This window comes from Rattus rattus, chromosome X (assembly GCF_011064425.1).
Source record: "Rattus rattus isolate New Zealand chromosome X, Rrattus_CSIRO_v1, whole genome shotgun sequence".
Classification (NCBI taxonomy): domain Eukaryota; kingdom Metazoa; phylum Chordata; class Mammalia; order Rodentia; family Muridae; genus Rattus; species Rattus rattus.
This window is the reverse complement of record NC_046172.1, coordinates 35,069,590-35,088,599: the sequence shown is the minus strand read 5'-3', so window position 1 is coordinate 35,088,599 and position 19,010 is coordinate 35,069,590. Positions and strand designations below refer to the sequence as shown.

The following is a 19,010-nucleotide window of genomic DNA, read 5'->3' as shown; positions in this document are numbered from 1 at the left end:
TGGAGTCACTTTCCAAGATTTATAGATTTTTCCTTTTTTAAAAAACAAAATGAGATAGAAAGGTGCTAGAAGATGAGCTTACTCCTGCAGAGGACTTGGGTTCAGTTCCCAGCATCTGCATCAGGTAACTCATAACCTTCTGTAACTCTGGTTCCAGGGAGTCTGATGCCCTCTGGCTGTCTGCAGTCATGTGGTGCCTATAAACTCACATGGCTTCACACACATATATGAGAAAAAATAATAAATATGTCTTTAAGAATAAATGAGACTTTAAAAATGAACAGTTAGGGTAGGTGCAGGAACAGACATTTGTGACAGAGAAAAATTCTCAAACATACAAATACACGCTAATTTATAATTTTGCCTATGTTACTAACTGCAGAGAGTTCTTAGAGTAGCCGTTTAGATTTAGTTCCAAATGGAACTGCTTCTACTACCTGCTGCTCCATTCTAAATTCATGATTCATTTTCCAAAGGTCCCAGAATTTTTTATACCGTTTATTCTTTTAGAGATTTATTTTGCCATCAGTCCTCAGTCTAATTCTGGGATGTCGGCAGCCATCATTGCTTATTTCTGTCTTTGCCCTACATCCGATGAAGTGAAGGTCAGGGAAATTATGTGACTTGCCCAAACCAATCCAGCCATATAATTTGTCCCCCACAGATTATGGGTCTACCATTTCAAATATCTCCGATTTTAACCCAGGAAAAAGAGCTGCAGGAGTGGGCTCTGTCAGCTGGTGCCTTTGAGGAAATGTAAAAGCTCAGTGTGCTTTGGGCTCTGACTCCAAGGAAGAAAGAGGGCCAGAAGCAAAACAGAAGAAAGGGCCAGGGCCAGAGCACACAGGCCTTATGGGCTGTGTAAAGATCTTAGACATTATCCTAAGGCAGTGGGAAGCCATTTGTAAATGTCATGTCGCAGGACCTGATGAGTGATGTGTTCAGCTGAAGCATACTGGCTGCCTGTAGAGAGTAGCTTGGAGGCAGAGGCTGATGTATTGGACACCAGTTCACCAGACCCCATCGTGGCCATCCAAATATAGGGAGATTTAGTTGCAGGAAACTTTGAAGCATATTGATTGCTTTTTCTCTATTTTCCCTTAAGTCAGCAGGAAGTGTCATTTCTCCCCTTCATTGTCTCTGGTTGCTATGACCAGATGGTCCCAAGTGCTCTCAGTCAGGGGCAGCATCTGACAGGGAAGCCGTAATAGCACCTGGTGGGTATGGTAGTTAGAATACATCATTTCAGACCTTTGGAGGTTCTCTGGTAATGCTAAAGGGCCTATTGCTTCTTCTCTTTCCTGGGAGAAGAGTCTGGACAGAGAAACAAAAGGAGTATAGCCCCTGATCTACTGTCAGCAACCCAGTTTTCAGGAGATAGTCTCACTGGACCATACATTGTGGTTTGAAAAGCCAGAAATAGAACACGTCCACCTCTCACCTCCACATGTTAGGTGGAAGTCAAAGCAGGGGTTAGTTGGGATGTGGTTTTGAAACCTAGCTTTACAGTGTTTTGATGCTGCTTTCCTAGATGAGAGAGGAATCACAAAGTCTGAAGCTCAGACTTTTTAGGATTTAAGGGATACAATATTTATCCCCCTATTTTCCTCTATAGGGTGTCATAAAAGCTAGAATTGAAAACAAATGTCGTATGTAATTTTTTTTCTACTTTGGAAATCTTCCTGGAAGATCATAGATCACCCCCACCCAAGCTTTCACCTCAAAACCCTATTTCCCTTTACTCTAAAGAAAGGAACTTTCTAAATATGGGGTTGGCAAATCTGAAGAACTAAAATCCAAATGCAAGGAGACACTTCCTAAGACAAAATAAACTAATGCTATCTTTAGAGAACATTAAATTAACGTGGAGTTGTAGGGCTCGGGGTGTAGCTCAGTGGAATACTTGTATAGAATACACAAAGCCTGGAATTTAGTCCTCAGCACTGTGTAAAATCTGGCCAGGTAGTGCACACACATAATCCTATGTAGCCAGGAGGTGGAGGCAGAAGGCAGAAGGCAGAAGGCAGAAGGCAGAAGGCAGAAGGCAGAAGGCAGAAGGATCAGAAGGCAGAAGGCAGAAGGATCAGAAGTTCAAGGTCCTCCTTGGCTACATAGAGAACTTGAAACTATAGATCCTGCCTCAAATACTCAAATAAACAATTCCTTCCTCACACACCTAAAAAAGGCAGAAGAAAAAAGGGGGATATGGATAGCTCATTTGGTAAAATTCATGCCTTGAATCCTATCCCTAGAATCCATCTAATATGGAGTGCAACAGATTCATGGGGTTTGCTCTCCAGCCTGCCTAACTTACTTGTCAAGTTCTAAGACAGTGAGAGAGCCTGTCTCAAAAAGGGAGGGGTGGCCTGGAAAGAGCACTGGCCATGCAAATTTAAGGGTCTGAGTTCAGATCCAGTGTGTGGTTTGAATGAGAATGGCCCCCTGTGGACTTCTATATTTGAACACTTGGCCCCAGTCTCTAGAACTATTATTTAGAATTTGGAGGTATGGTCTTGTTGGAAGATCACTGAGGGTGGTCTTTGAGGGTTCAAAAGCCCACTCCATTCCCACATAGCTCTGTTTGTTCCTCATGGTTGTGCCTTAAAAATCTAAATTCTCATTTACTGCTCTAGCAGCATGCCTGTCTGCCTGCTACCATAATCCCTGGTATGATGATCATGGACTCACCCTCTGAAACTGTAAGCCTCGATAAACTTTTTTTTTCTATAAGCTGCTTTGGTCATAGTTCTGTGTAATAGTAATAGAAAGGTAATTGAGATACTATGGGAAAATGGATAGATACAGTAGGACATGTCTGTGCACTTATGGCAAGGTGGAAGGTAGAGACAGGAGAATGTTTAGAAGTCCATGAGCCAAGTAAACTGGAATAAGCAATATAGAAAAACAGGGTGGAAGGCAAACACTGATACTCAGTGTTGCCTTCTCACTTCCCATTTACAATGCTGTGTGGTCATGCACACACCACCACTGAACACATACACACACAAAAAGGTGGAGAGAGGGGAGGGGGGGGGAGGGGGAGGGGGGGGGGGGGGGAGGGGGGGGGGGGAGGGGGGGGGGGGGGGGGAGAGAGGGGGAGGGAGGGGGGGAGAGAGAATGAGAGAGAGAGAGAGAGAGAGAGAGAGAGAGAGAGAGAGAGACAAAGTCAATAAAAAAATGGAGTTGTAAATTGAGAAAAGCAAAGCTAAAGCTGCCTTACTTCTTACTTGATCTTGGGTGGCATAAGGTTCTAGATATCAAGAAATAGTGGTAAAATTTGCTGTTTTAAAGTCGTTGTACTCAAGGTGTATTCTCTGGACCCAAAACATCACCATTACCTTGGAGTTCATTAGAAGTGTAAAATTACAGAACCCACCCCAGACCTACTGAATCAGATACTCCGAAAGGACTCAACTATCTTTGCCTTACTCTCTCCTAATGGTGGTGCCCACTCAAATTTGGATACCATTGGCTTGGATTAGATCATGAAGTGAGGGAAGAAGCTGAGCATATGCTAACATGGTTCTTCTTCAAACTCTCCAAGTCTCCCATCTCTGACTAGGTGCGCCAAGAACCTATGTTTCTGGTCACAAAATAGAATTACAGGGCAAAGGGAAGGCTGAGCATGAAGTCATCTTATCATTGTAAAAGCAAGACTGTATATAACAAGTTATGGTTGAAGGATCTTTTGGGAAATTCTACACTGGCACTGGTGCATCTGCTCTAGCACTGGAAGGACTAGTCATCTCACAGGAAAGTAATTTGTGGAACTTTGCTGGGTGTCTGATGAACAGTTGAACAAGAGTTCCAGAATTGAGTCCAGGCCCAAATTTTGAGTTTCAGTAGTTGAATCTCCTTGAATAAACTCTTAAGAGTTTTTTTTTCAACTTGCAGAGTGCGATTAATGATACATGTCTCTTCAGGTTGCTTGGAGGTTAACTCTAGTCAATCATAGACATAAACACATAGACATGGCACAAATACAGGTACTTAATAAACAACAGTACTATTATTGCTTCCTTGGCTATCTCAGGACTACTTAGGAAGGACCACTGAAGGGAACCATGCATGGCCTTTGCCTAAGGTTGTAAAAGGAGGCAGGAGGAAAAAGATAATTAGAATTTTTATTGTAAGTGAAGTTGAAGGTGGATTTTAATGGCTTCAATTTCAGAGCAGGCTTTAGAATGAATTATTGGAATATGGAAGTTATTTTCTTAGTTTAAATATCATATTGGCAAATCCATTGTAACACTGTTCTATCAAGGAGCAATGCTAAAATTTAAATTTCTTTAAGTGTAACCTTGATAAATAATAACCCTTATAAATTAATTCACTTATAAGTGAACATAATAAAAGAATTACTTTCCATCAGAGTTTTGTAGTATCTGGAAGTTTTGTTAAAATTGATTTTCTTCTGGACAAAGAGGCTCTTTTGTGTTAAAAGTTGGTATTTTGTGTTACTTGGTAACCTATGATTTAGATTAATGAGTCAGAAGTTTCTAATCATCGTAAAATAATACTTGCCCCTTTCACTTAAGTTGAGACTAACCACCAATTATTACTTTTAAGATTATCATAAAAATGAACAGAGAAAATCATTCTGACAGTTTCTCTCTGTATGTAGGCAGGAGTTTTCTAGAAGAGTGAGAAATATCGCTTTTTATTGTCTTTTCAGTATGTCAAACAGACTCAGTTAATCCCCTGCTTGACTGGCTGCAGGGCTAAGGAACTGTAAAGCTGAGTGTTGTGCCATTTGGTAAAATATGAGGGCCATAGGATCCATGGACCATGACTTTGGTAACTTGAATTTTATTTTTTAAGGGAATAATATTGGACTTTGAAGGCAGATTTTAAGTCTCCATGTTCAACTGTATAAAGCTTTAATATCCATGCTGTTATGAGCTGGGAAGATGAAAAATTCAGTATAATAAATAAGCAAGGGGTCTTGAAAGCAGGCTTTGTTTGAAGTCTGCAGCCTGGAAAATCAACAAGAACTAAAAATAGTAAGATTATAGGCAGCATTTAATCATGGACCATGTAAAGGTGGCTTTTAAGCATCTCCCAGAGAGAGACCAGGCCGTGTGTGTGTGTGTGTTTGTGTGTGTGTGTGTGTGTGTCTGTCTGTCTGTCTGTCTGTCTGTCTGTCTGTCTGTCTCTGTGTGCATACATATATTCATACATTCTGTTCATTATGTAGGTGTGAAAACTTCCAGTACAGATTTGGCGTTCTGAAATTCTGAATGTTTATGTTCTTTCTCTCACAAGAATTAAGAAGATATTCCCTTTGATTTCTGAAGGAGAAGTGTTGGTATAATTTAAATGAAATTCAGAATTTACTCCAGTGAAGTTGATGTGAAAATCTTCAAGTGCAATTAAGCAAATTGAGTAAATAGCTCCAATATCCACTGGTCTCTTAACTGCCAGAGGATTCCTTTCAGAGTGAACATATGAAGCACAGGGAAACCTCAGGAATCTCATAGGAGCTGGAGAAAAAAACAGAAAAGGAGGGGCCTTGTAAAGCTCTCAATGGTGTCTGCCCAGTACCAGGTTCTTGGTAGAATTTTACTCATATCCCTGACACTTTGCAATGGGAAATTTAAAACTATATTCACTATTCACTTCCTAAGTGTTGCAAGCTTCAAGTGACTGACTTTAACCGGCTGTGGCTGCCATGAACTTCTGATTCACAAGGGTACTGTGACGTTCTCAGGAATCTCATCATGCTTTGAAATTTTCTTCTTAGTTCTACAAAGTTTGATAAATGCCTTTTGAGTAGGAGGAGTGAATCAAGGGAACAGGATTGATAGTCTTCTATGGACTGCGAAATTAAAAAAAATGACCATTTTCTTCCTAGTACTTAAGAACAGAGCTTTGAAAATGGGTGATTAAGCTGAGGCAACTGGTAAAATTAAACTAGTACCCATGAAGACAGCTGAATAAAGTCTTGGATGATACAGACTGGAATGTGAACAAAACCAGAAATTATAATGCTAGTATGGCTAGGATATTGTTCATGATAAAAAGAATTGATGAAGGAGTCAGCTTAACAATTCACGCTTCCTATGCAATTGGATAAAAAATTCTCGTTGTCTCAAAATTTTACCTCAGCCAGTGTTTGCTAAACACTAGTTTTGCATGCCAAGCTCTAGGCCTTGGATCTTCAGACTTGATTGTGACTAGTCCTTGTTTAAAAGAGTATTCAATCTAATGGATAAAAACCATTGTCAATACCAACGTTTTACTTTTTGCTTTGCTTTCAAGGCAGGGTTTCTCTGTAGCCTTGGCTGTCCTGGAACTCACTCTGTTTTTTTTCCCCGGGAGCTAGTGCGAACCAGGGCTTTGCACTTGCTAGCAAGCGCTCTACCACTGAGCTAAATCCCCAACCCTGGAACTCACTCTGTAGACAAGGCTGACCTCAAACTCAGAGATCCACCTGCCTCTCCCTCCTTTTAAGGGCTGGGAGTAAAGGTGTGTGCTTCCGCCACCCAGTTGAACTTTTCACTTTTATAGTAAGTATATTTTTAATTGAAAAATTCATACAATATTCGGATTATGATTTTCTTCTCCCCAACTTCTCCCAATCCTCCCTACGTCCTCACCCACCCAACTTTGTGCTTCTCTGTCTTTAACAAATAATCAAAATCAAAAATAAGGAAAAACCATGAAAATACATACTCCCCCGTTTAAAATAATGGAAACTTTTAACAAAAATAACTAAAAGACAGAGAAAAGAATACAAATTAATAAAATTAGAGATGAAAATTGTGGCATTACAACAGACAATGAAGGAATTCAGAGACTCATAAGAACATAAATTTAAGGCCATCTTATGTGTGTTGAGACTTGCTTTGTATCCAAGTATGTGGTCCATTTTACAAAGTTCTATGAGCTGCTGAGAAAAAAATGCATTCTTTTGTGTTTGGGTGCCATGTTCTATATCTGCTAGACCCATTTGACTTTTGACCTTATTTAACTCCATCATTTCTCTGTTTAGTTTTTGTAAGGATGGTGAGGTGTGCTATTTGGATACAGAACTGTGAGCTCTGTGTTCTGTCTGTTAGTATGTGTCTTCTTATTGGAGATTTGAGGTCATTTTTATTCAGAGTTATCAATGAGTGGTGTCTAACTTATTGATTTTTGTTTTGTTGTTTTGGTTTGCATTTTCTCACTCTTGAGTTTTGGGTCTGTGATTATTCTTTGTGTCTTCTTGGTTGTGGTTCATCTCTTCAGACTTAAGGGCTTTTTCTTCCTAATTCCTTCTGTTGAGATGGATTAGTTGATAAATATTGTTTAAATTTTACCTTTTCATGGACTATTTTGCTTTTTCCATCTATGGTGACTAAAGTTTTCCTGGGTGTAGTAGTCTGTGCTAACATCTCTAATCTCTTAGAGTCTACAACACATCTCTCCAGACCTTTTTGGCTTTTAGCGTTTCTGTTGTAGTGTCAGGTGTAATTCTAATAAGTCTGTCTTTATATATTACTTGGCCTTTTCCCCTTGCAGCTTTTCATATTCTTTCTTTGTTCTGTACATCTAGTGATTTGACTATTATATGGCGAGAGGATTTCCTTTTCTGGTCCATTCTATTTGGTATTTTGTAAGCTTCTTGTACCTTGAAAGGCACTCCTTCTTTAGGTTGGAGAAATTTTCTTCTATGTTAAATGTTTTCTATAACTTTGCCCTGGGTTTTCTTCTTCCACTATTCCTGTTATTCAAAGATTTGTTTTTTTTCTTAGTGTTCCAGATTTCCTGAATGTTTCATGCCTAGTTTTGTTTTTATTTTTAGATTTGACATTTCCTTTGAATGAGCTATCCATTTTTTTCTACCTTATCTTCAATGTTCAATGCCTTAAACTCTCTCTTCTATGTCTTGTAGTCTGTCTGAGGGTAAAGAATACCTCTGAGAGGGATTGGGGATTTAGCTCAGTGGTAGAGCGCTTGCCTACCAAGCGCAAGGCCCTGGGTTCGGTCCCCAGCTCCGAAAAAAAGAAAAAAAAAAGAATACCTCTGAGATATTTCACTGCCTACATTGTAATTTCCAGTTTCATTTCAGTTTAGTCTTCCCTTGGTAATTCTATTTCTTTCTTAAATTCTACTTGCATGTCTTGAATTGTTTTTCATTATTTCATTCAACCATTTATGTTTCCACAAACTTCATTAAGGGATTTATTAATATAATCTTTAAGGTCTTTGGTCATTTTCGTAATTGGTATAGGATTCCTGTCTTGTATTTCAGGTACATTGAACTCATATTATAACTCCAAATGCCATGAGTTCAATGGTGGTTCTTGGTTTTGATATCTGATGTTGACTTTGTAAAAATTTACTTATTTTATCTTATGTGCATTGGTGTTTTGTCTGCATTATTATGTCTGTGTGAGGGTGTTAGGCCTTAGAGACAGGTATGATCTGCTGTGTGGGTACTGGGAATTGAACCCAGGTCCTCTGGGAAGAGCACTCATATGCTCTTAACCACTGAGCCATCTCTCCAACCCACTGATTTTGTCTTTGTACGGTGGTTGCTTTTATGGATCAGTGGGTAAAAGAAAGGGATGTAGATGGGCCAGAGGAAAAACTAAAAAGATATAATGGAAATTGCTAGGGGTGTAGTTCAGAAACAAGAATTAGAGTCTCCTGGGAATGGAGGTGTGGTGGGAGGCAGGGTCCTGCAAACAGACTGCTGTAGGATTAAGAGTTACTCTGGAAATAAAAGGGATGACAGGAAAGATAGTGAGAATAGCCTACTTGAGTTAAGGCCCAGCGTGGACACTGGAGTTCCCTAGTAAAACGTGATTCTTGGGCCTCTCACCCCAAATGAATAGGCTTCATTCTCTTGGAAGGTGCAGTAGAACAAGGTTCTAATTACCCTAGGCACCACATTTGCTCCTCACTCCTTTCGCCCACCCACTACCTTACCCAGCAGACCTACACCCTCCTGTACCAGGAACGAGCTGCCGCTGGCACCATGTCCTACCCATATCCAGCTGGATGGGTTGTCTGTATGCTCTACCCAGTGTAAGAAGAATGAAGCTGACTTTACCAAGTGGCATTTTATGCTAAAGATTGGTAAACATACTCCCTCAGCCCTTGCCATCATGGAAAATGCCAAGATTCTGGCCTGTTAAGCCAGCATCTGTCAGCAGAATGGCATTGCACCCATTGTGGAGCCTGAAATCCTCCCTGATGGAGACCATATCTTGAAGCAGTGTCAGTATATAACAGAGAGGGTACTGGCTGCTATCTACAAGGCTCTGAGTAATCACCATATCTATTTGGGAAGCACACTGCTGAAGCCCAACATGGTCACCCAAGGCCATGGTTATACCCAGAAATTTTGCAATGAGAAGATTGTCATGGCGACTTTCACAGTACTTCTGTAGTACAGTGTCCCCTGCTGTCCCCTGGGGTCACTTTCCTGTCTGGAGGGCAGAGTGAGGAAGAGGGATCCATCAACCTCAATGCTGCCAATAAATGTCCCCTGCTGAAGCTATGGCCCTTAACTTTCTCCTATGGCCAAGCTCAGCAGACATCTGCTCTAAAGGCCTGGGGCAGGAAGAAGGAGAATGTGAAGACTGCTGAGGAGGAGTACATCCAGTGAGCCCTGGCTAACAGCCTCATTTGTCAAGGAAAGTATACCCCAAGTGGTCAGTCTGGAGTCACAGCCAGTGAATCTCTCTTCATCTCTATGCATGACTACTAACCAGAGATGTTCTAAGGCTGTTCTGTCAACACTCCAGGGCGCCTACCCACTTGCTATTGAAGAGGGGCCTCAGGCTCTTTCCCATCACTCTTGCTGCCCTCATGACTTGTGTGTTGTGTTGTCTGTGAATGCTAACTCTGCCATCCCTTCCAGCCCACTGCCAATAAACAAATATCTAATGGGAAAGAGGTGTTTCTGGGGATAGGCAGCTGACACAAAGGAATGGAGATGGGCAAGAAGGAAAGGCTGAGAGGGTCAGTGGGAAAGAGCTAAGCTGGATCCACACCAAGAGTGTCAATGTCAATTTTTTCATGCAGAATATATTTGGTGATATAATTTAAGATGAAATGACCAATATATCTTATTAAATTATTCTTATGAGTCATCCCTGGTAAGGCCAATTTTGGTGTTCCATACCACGAGCAAAAAGAAATTCTAGATGAGCTGTACATAGATATAAATGTGAAGCAATGGAGATTCTAGATGAGTACATAGGCCACTGTCAGGATTTTGGGTAGATTAAAGATATCAGATAATATTAATCATAGAGGAGAAATAGACAAATTGAACTACATTAAAAGATTCAGAATTTTAGTTTATCACCAGTTACGGGTAAGGGAATGAGAACTATGGAATGAGAGAAGGTTTCAAAGTGCAAATCTTCAAAAAGTTGTGGAGACTGTTTGAGGATCTTCTGTAAATTAAAAGAAAAAGGTTATTGTATGCAAGTATGTTAAGCAGACTTGATTAAACACTGGACTTAGAGGTAAGGGTCAGTAGTAGAGTGTTTGCTCAGTATATACAGGTTCAATGAAAGGTCCCCAAACCAAACACACATATCAAAAATGATAATTTTGATTGGAGGAAGTAATAAAAAGGGAGGGACCTTGGGACTGCTGGGATTTGGGTAATGATTTTGCTGATTTCTGTATGTTCACTTTGTGGAATCATTTCAAATTATGATCCATTCATTTTTCTGTGGAATGAATATTATACTTTGATCAAAGATGTTCTTCTTATTTAAAGCCTTGCTATCCAGGATGAAGAACATAAGCAAAGCAGCTTTGAGAGTCCCACTTTGAGACGAGATGGGTCTCATCATCTAGCATTACCTGTGTTATGGAAACAGAGGAAGCATAGAGAATTGCAGAACTCTGCAAAGTGGCTAGAGCAGGGTCCTTTGGGCAAGAATCCAATGCCTATAGTGGGAGTATCTTGATAACTATCCACACCTGAAACAGGAGGGAGAGAATAGAAGCAGTTTTTGAGGAAACATTGGGAAGACCATCCAGTTTTGTATATGGTAAACTTGGTCCATCGTCCAGACTATGCTACCACATTTTCAGTTGTTTGTTTTGCTTTGCTTGGGAGATAGGCTCTCATGTATCTCAGCTTGCTTGTTATGCTCCTGTGGATGACCTTGACGTTTCCATCTTCGTATCCCTACCACCTGAGTGCTGGGACAATAGGCATGTGCCACCCAATTTATTCAGTGATGGTACCAAACCCAGGGCTTCTTTCATGCCAGGCACCTGTTGTACCAATTGTGCCCCAGCCACAGCGCCAGCCACTTATTTTATCATGTGCCTAAGCTCTGGGTGAGAAGTTTTAACTGCATTAAAGTTTCAAAGTCATCATCATATAGTAAACCAAGTTGCTAATGCAGATAAAAAAACCCAAAACGTTGAGAGATTATATAACTTCCTCCATTCTTGCTAGGAGGTGACAGCAAATTGTCCCCCTTCTTGACATGTTTTCTTTCACTCTTTTTCTTTTCTGGGGTGCATCTCTTTAGCTCGAACTGGCTTGAAGTTCATAAGGCTCCTCTTGCCTTAGCCTTCCTAGGGGTGGAATGACAACGATGAGCTCCCACATTTGGCTGCCTTATTGTTTTAAACCAGTTTTACTTGAGCTTACTAAGGAGAAAACTACTTACTCTGTGTAGTTTTTTTTTTTTTTGTTTTGTTTTTTGTTTTTCTAGAGACAGGGTTTCTCTGTGTAACAATCATTAGCTGTCCTGGAATTGGCTCTGTAGTCCATAATGGCTTCGAACTCACAGATATCCACTTACCTCATGAGTGCTGGGATTAAAGGAGTACACCACCATGCCTGGCTCTACTGTATGCAGTTTTAAGATACTTTGAGGGGAACAATTTCTTCAGCCAATTTTGAAGCTTGAGGTAGTCTGGTTTATGATTTTTATGAATTGGTGTTTTCTTTCTTCTTTTTTAGTACTTTTATTTTTTTTACAGTCAGTTGTTACCCCTGACTGCCTCTGACAGTTCCTCATCAATTTCTACCCCCCACCTCCTGTCTCCAGAGGATGTCTCCAACCCCCAATCCCATTCCTCCTGCCAGGCCTCCCCACACCTTGGGGAGTCTCTTGAGGATTAGGCCCAACTTCTCCCACTGAGGCCAGACCAGGCAGTCCTCTGCTGTATATGTGTCAGGGAGCCTCAGACCAGCTCATGTATTCTGCCTGGTTGGTGGCTCAGTGTCTCAGAGATTTCAGGAGTCCAGGTCAGTTGAGGTTGCTGATCTTCCTATGGGGTCGCCCTCTTCCTCAGCTTCTTCCAGCTTTCCCTAGAGGAGGAAAGATCGAAAATCTAACAACACTGGCTATGCAGGGAAAGTCTTGTATGGGTGACCTATGAGTCCTTCCCATTTTGAAGACATTTTACTAACTTGAGTAATTGCCTGTGACAGGTGGGTATTATTTTCTGCTTATTAATGACTCTCCAGGCTTCGTCTTATTTCTTTTCTCACAAATGCACATGCAGAGACAAAGAAAGTGCTGTTGGGAACTGATTGCCTTGTCCCAATCTGCACAGCAATGCTTTCCTGCCTGCTTTGATACAGAGAGAAAGGAGAGAGGAGCAGGGAAAGGATGTGATAAAGAAGAGACCATTAGCAAAATAGTTTTTGAAATGCCACATTCTGGTCCAGAAACCAGAATTTCGCATATTGTATTTGTTGATATTTTTGCATGGCTAGAATTTTAGGATCAATTTGTTCCATATATAAATATGTTTCCTCTTTTTCTTGTGATCTACAATATGCACTGGAGACACAAACAGGGAAGTATGCAGACACGTGCTTCTTTTTGCTCCTGTGGCTTATTTCTTCATCTTTCAGGCACTCATGTGTGCAGCCTGCAGAGTGTTTGTAACATTGGAATATCATCAGAACCCAATATGAAATTTGGATACTGACTTCCAAATGTGTCTTTTGCATAGTTTAATGACTATAACCTGCATATGCAATGTAGCAGAAAGGCATGTAAATGGCTTGAACGGAAGTAGGTATGGATATGGTTTAAGAGTGTTGTGGATTAAAAAACAAAAACCAAACCTCCTTTATTTTTGGAGCAGGTTGTTTAACTTTCATTGTGATGATATATAAGAAATACCAAACATGTAATTTAAAATGTTCATATCAAACCAGTTATTAGTTTGCTAGAATCTATGTAGTATCATGGGCTTTTTTAAGGTGCAAGCGCTTATAAAAATAAGTCAAGGACCGGTACTCACATTGGACAGCTCTCAAGAGCCTGTAACTGTAGCTCCAGAGGATGTAGCACCCTCTTCTGGCCTTTGTTGGCATTTGCAAACAAGCACATGCACAGACACAAAGACAAACACGCAGACACATACTAAAATAAACCTTAAAAAGAAAAACTGAACAAGAGCTTTGGCTTTCAGTTTTTGAAATGTAAAACTTGTAGTTTAGAAGTCTGTTCTGAGAATATGTAATTATTTGTCAAATTGATTAGCATTAAACATTGTGCCTTAAAGCTCTTCAAGGAGCTAAAGGATTCCAGTGTGATTTTGGAGGCTGCCAAGTGCTTCCCGGCAGCAGCACTTTTACATAGTGGAAATAGGCCTTACCAAAGGGGCTACAGTCACCATAGGGATCCATCAACTTGGCTTCAGGTTGATAAATTAACACTCAAGGCCAATTCAAAGTGAATCCTTCTTCCCTCCCCCCTTTCCTCGAATCTCCTTCCCTTCCTTTGTTTCCTTTGAAGAAGTTTGTTTCCACTGTTTTCTAGCTTTCTTCTTTCCTTACTTGAAAGAAGAGTGATAACAACCATGTGCTTTTTTAACCTTCTAATATTCTTATCAGTGATTGTATAAATAGAAAATAAATTTCTAAAAAGATCTGGCAAACGTTGTTTTGTTCATGACTTTAATTCAATATTCAGAACTTTGCATGTATAAGCAGACACTTTTCCGACAATTTGGGTAGTCTTTCCAATCTTGCTTCTTTATTTCCTCCTGCAACGACTTGTTTTTTTAATGTCTATGGCATGTTTAAGCAACACCAAATAAAACTTGTAATGGGAAATTCTTTTCTTGGTGACCTCCCTGAGAGGCTGTTATGAAAAAAAAATCTTAAGAAACTTGACCCTGATGAAATTACTTCCATTGAGAGTATTACTTGGTCCAGAAACAACAGACTGAATCCAGTTATTTTTGGTTCTTTAATAAATGAAGTCTGCTTCCTTTTGTGTAGGTGGTGGAAGAAATTAACCCCTGTAGAAAATCTAGTCTCAGATGGAGGTTGAACCTTGGGTTTCTTTTGAGTTAGGTGAACCTTGGATAAGAGAACATTTATTGTTTTTCGTTGGATCTCAAGCAGCTTGGAATCTTTCCTGCTGCCTGCACGCCTTGTATTTTCCAGAGTTGTCTGTCTTTGCATTTAATTTTCTGGAGGCTGACCTTCAATTTGACATCACATATGGGAGGATGCTAATGAATCCTGTTTTCACCTTTCTAGCACTTCTGGAGAAATCAGTCAGTCGAAGGCGGGACACTGAAGCTGTACAGAAAGCCAAAATCCTTTATTCATCCTGCATGAATGAGAGTGAGTAAGAAAGAAAAAAAAAATAAAATATTTATGATTCTTAGACTTCAGAGTCCTATTAATGTTTAATGGTATTGTTAAGGAAGAGAGAACTAAAATTCCATTACTGTTTCAAGGTATTATTTAGGCAATAAAATTTCTCAAACACTGAAATTTGTGTTTTTTTTTTTTTAGTTAATATGTGGCTGTTGTGGTGAAGAAAATAATCTTGTGAAGACATTTTGATTTTGTTGTTTTATGTTTCTAATTAGGTATTCACATGTGCGGGTACATGCATGTGAGTGCTTGAGCATTGGTGGGCTGTGGAGGTCAGATAAGATTGTAGGAACCCTTGGAACTGGAGTTACATGATGTTGCGTATTGCTCAATCTCAGTGTGGAAAACTGAACTTAGGTCCTCTGCAAGGACACACTGTGCTCTTAACAACTGTGCCATCTCTCCAGCCACAAGAAAATAACCTTATTTCTAGGACTGGATATTTGCTATCAGTTACTACATAAGACATTTAGATAGGGCAGCAGGAAAAATCTCGTAATATCTAGTACAAAAATCTGAATCCATATCCAGGCTAGTCCTGGCCCAAGATAAAGCTCAAGATGACATATACATATGAGAACTATGCTCTATAGAAAATACTGGAACCTAGTGACATTTAGATTCCCAGGCATGTCAGGCTGATTTGTCATGGAACTAGCGTGCTTTTTGGGACACAAAGGCTTCAAGCTGGTCTCTCAAGGCCATAACAGAGTTAAAGTCAGTGTTGCTAAAATGTATATTAACTGATTTATGATTTGGGGATATCGTTTGATATGCTAGAAACACCTATCCACTAGGACATCTTTGTCTTTAACTGAACCATATTGTTTAGTTAAGGTTATTGTTTGGTGGCAATAATAAGTACCGCCCACTTACTTTCTTTCGTTGTCTGGGATCTGTTCACTAAGCCCATCTTCCTTATAGAGAACATCCACCAGGTTCATTGAAGTATGTGACAGGCAGTTCTGGTCCTGGAGTTATTCTTAATCCACTCTCCTCTCACCCTCTCTGCTGTTAGAGCTGAACTTTCAAGTGGAGAGCTTTATGGGACCTTTCTTTGGAGAAGATAAATTTGCAGTCTAGCTTGGTGACGCAGTTTGAAATTTATTTTTGTCATTGTTTTGAGTTAGAGTCTCTTAGATCCAGGTTGGCTTTGAGAAGTCGCCAGGAAGTTGAGGGTGGCCTAGAATTTCTCATCCTCCTGCCTCTACCTCCCAAGTGCAAGGACTAGAGGCAAGGATTTATCACAGCTGGCTTCTAGTTTACAATTCTAACTTGCTCTTTGTATCTATTCTTTCAGAAGCGATTGAAAAAGCAGATGCCAAACCACTGCTCCACATCTTGAGGCATTCACCTTTCCGCTGGCCTGTGATTGAAGCTAATATTGGTCCTGAAGGGGTTTGGTCAGAGAGAAAATTCAGTCTACTGCAAACACTGGCAACATTCCGCGGTCAATACAGCAATTCTGTGTTCATCCGTTTGTACGTGTCCCCTGACGACAAGGCATCCAATGAACATATCTTGAAGGTATAGCCAGGGCTGTTTGTTCATTCTAAGATTAATTATTTAGGATGTCACACATATATGTACACTCACACATATATATATACATACATACACATACCATATACACATATATATGTATCTTGGGATGGCCTCAAATTTGCTGTGTATCTGAGGATGACTTTGGCCTCCTGGTCCCCTGGTCTTTACCTCCTGAGTGCTGAGATTACAGGATTGTAGCACCATATGGTAATGTTTATATGGTGCTGGAGAGTATACTCCTTGAATGCTAGGACACCACCCAGAGAACTGTGCTATACCCCTAGTTTCCTAGAGAAAGGAACCCATGCTGGCCTAAGGAAATGATGAGGTAAAAAAATCAGCTGAGTTTTAGGATCCAGAATTATGCCCTGCTCCAAGATTTGTAGAATGCAGATCATTGGCAGAAAACTGTCAGCCTTTCAGGAAGTGAGTGGCTTTCAAGTGATCCATGCTCTCACTCCCAGATGCCTTCTCCAAGCATGTAAATTTCAGCTGAGAGAGGGCCAGGGGTCTTCTGTGATGATAGAAGACTTTCTGAACTCTCTCTGCTCTTTCCTTCACCTCCTTGTTCCTCTGACAGAAGGGAGGACACATGCCAGAATCCTTGTTCCCCTTTCAGGAACAAGTTGAGTGCATGCACGCCCACATCTCCATTGTCAAGTTCAATCTGCATCTGTCCTCCTCCCTTTCAAAAGGTAAAGCAGAATTTATTCTAAGCACATTTCCTACTGGGAGAATGAGCATAAATGCAGGGATCAGGTAGATGTGCCCCGAGGTGGATCACATCGGTGAAATTAGGAGGCTGTCAGAAAATTACAGACCACAAAATATTCATCAATGAAAGGAGGTTGTAGGAATTCAAATAACATTTCCCAAGTCATTTTATCTGTTCACCCTGCTGTGTTTTTCTTCTTCCATAGAAGAATAATAATGATGCCACTGAACATTGATTTCTGCCCTAATCTGCCCTTCATCAAAGCAGGACATATTAACAATATATCAGTATTAAAACTGTAGGATAAACCATTAGAGTATATTTTCTCAACCAACATAAGCCAACTCTCCAAAATCAAAACCATGGAATTTCTCTTTTGAGTTAAGCAAGAGGTGGGCAATGTGTTTTCTATGAAGGGACAGATGGTACATATTTGAGGTTTTGCTAGCCATCTGGACTCTATTTCAGCTATTGAGCATTGACGCTGTACCTGGAAAACAATTTTAGATAATGAATGGGGATAACTATGTGACAAGCTGGCCTGAAGACTATAGATTCCTGACCTCTAGTGTAGACAGTGATAGGTGTTGAGAAAATCTTTGGTTGTTGAAAGAATTCTCACTCAGAAGGAAAGTTTTAGCTGCAGAGACAGCTGTGTGTCTGTGTTGGATGATGAAGTGGCAACATGGTATTGAGCTATTTTGTAATGCTATTATGTAAGACACAATGATGGTTACAATCCAATCAGCCTCTGTTCTATGTGCTGAGAGTACTCAATTTTTTTTATGCCAGATTTTAAGACTATTATTCTCGATTGCAGAACCATTATGATGTTCCTCCAAGCTGTTTAGGTGGTATTTTAAAGTAAGAAAGAGATTGTCATTCAAATGCAATTTACACCCTCTGGGAAGTAGTGGATGAATTTGATTCATGCAATGATGCACCATTGCAAATGGTATCTATTTTATTTTTCACCCATTTATGGACTGAGACAAATAGTTGACCTATTCTTTCACATTTTATCATATGAAAAATAATAACTAAAAAAAATGAACAATAAGCTCCTATGTATTTATGAACCCAACTTTAATACCCTCAACATTGTGCTCTTTTCGCCTTACCTAAACTTTTTCTTTTTGGAGACTGGGGCATTTTATAACATATCTAAAATACATCTTTGCAATGTATTTCATTGCTGAGCTAATGTGAAGGCCTCTTACCATAACAAAAATGATATAGTCATTATTTCATACTTAACATCTAATATACAGTCAGTTTTCAGTTTTACTGATTATATTAAACTTTTTGTACTAGTGGAAATAGAACCTAGGACCTTATACATTCTAAACAAATGTCCTACTATCCAGCTATTGCTGCAGGCCTTTAAATGTGTCTTTAACAACCCCAACCAGAAACAGATGCATTTTGATTGAGGCTAAAATTAAGAATCGATCACATTTGCACTTTTAAAGTCTGATTTAAACTATAGCACTCACCACATTCTCCATTCTTTAAAACCACATTTATTCACCACAGAAATTGGGTTATTTTTTTCTATATATTTCCCCCACAATCTGGATTAGATTGATCTCAGAGTAAGTGAGTAACCAGGGAGACAAAATTCTCAATTTATAGGAGAGCCACTGCTTGAAAATTCATGAGACAAACTTGATGCTCAGTGAAGAATGTATTCTTCTTGCAGAAGACCTGAGTTTGTTTCTTAGTACCAATGTGGGGTGGTTCCCAACTGCCTGTAACTCCCAGTTTATGGTATCTCTATGTGTTTGTACTCTTGGATACCTCCCTATATATAGATACATTTACATAAGTATGCTCATGGTTTAAAAAATTATTATTTATTTCTGGTATTTTAATTTTTGTGTGTGTGTGTGTGTGTGTGTGGAGAGAGAGAGAGAGAGAGAGAGAGAGAGAGAGAGAGAGAGTAGAGAGTAGAGAGAGAGATGGAGGCTAGAGATGTGGGTGGTTTTGAGCCACCAACATGGATCCTGGGATTGAATTGAATTTAGATTTCCTGAAAAAGCAAGCACTATGTGCTGTTAGCTACTGATATATCTATCCTATATATACGTAATCAAAATTAAAAAGTCAAGAGAAATAAAGGGTTAGATAACCACTACTTAAATCATC

General features: G+C 39.8%; 1 protein-coding gene and 1 pseudogene across 1 annotated transcript in view; both read left to right on the top strand.

Annotated features, from left to right (window-relative positions):
• The window catches only part of Phex (phosphate regulating endopeptidase homolog X-linked), a 202,065-nt gene that overhangs the window by 27,116 nt on the left and 155,939 nt on the right, over positions 1 to 19,010 (top strand). Inside the window, exons 6-7 of the mRNA XM_032890280.1 lie at positions 14,480 to 14,566; positions 15,903 to 16,129. Of these exons, the coding sequence (XP_032746171.1) occupies positions 14,480 to 14,566; positions 15,903 to 16,129 (314 nt within the window). The remainder of the gene's footprint in view (positions 1 to 14,479; positions 14,567 to 15,902; positions 16,130 to 19,010) is intronic.
• On the top strand, positions 549 to 9,700 carry LOC116888914 (annotated as a pseudogene).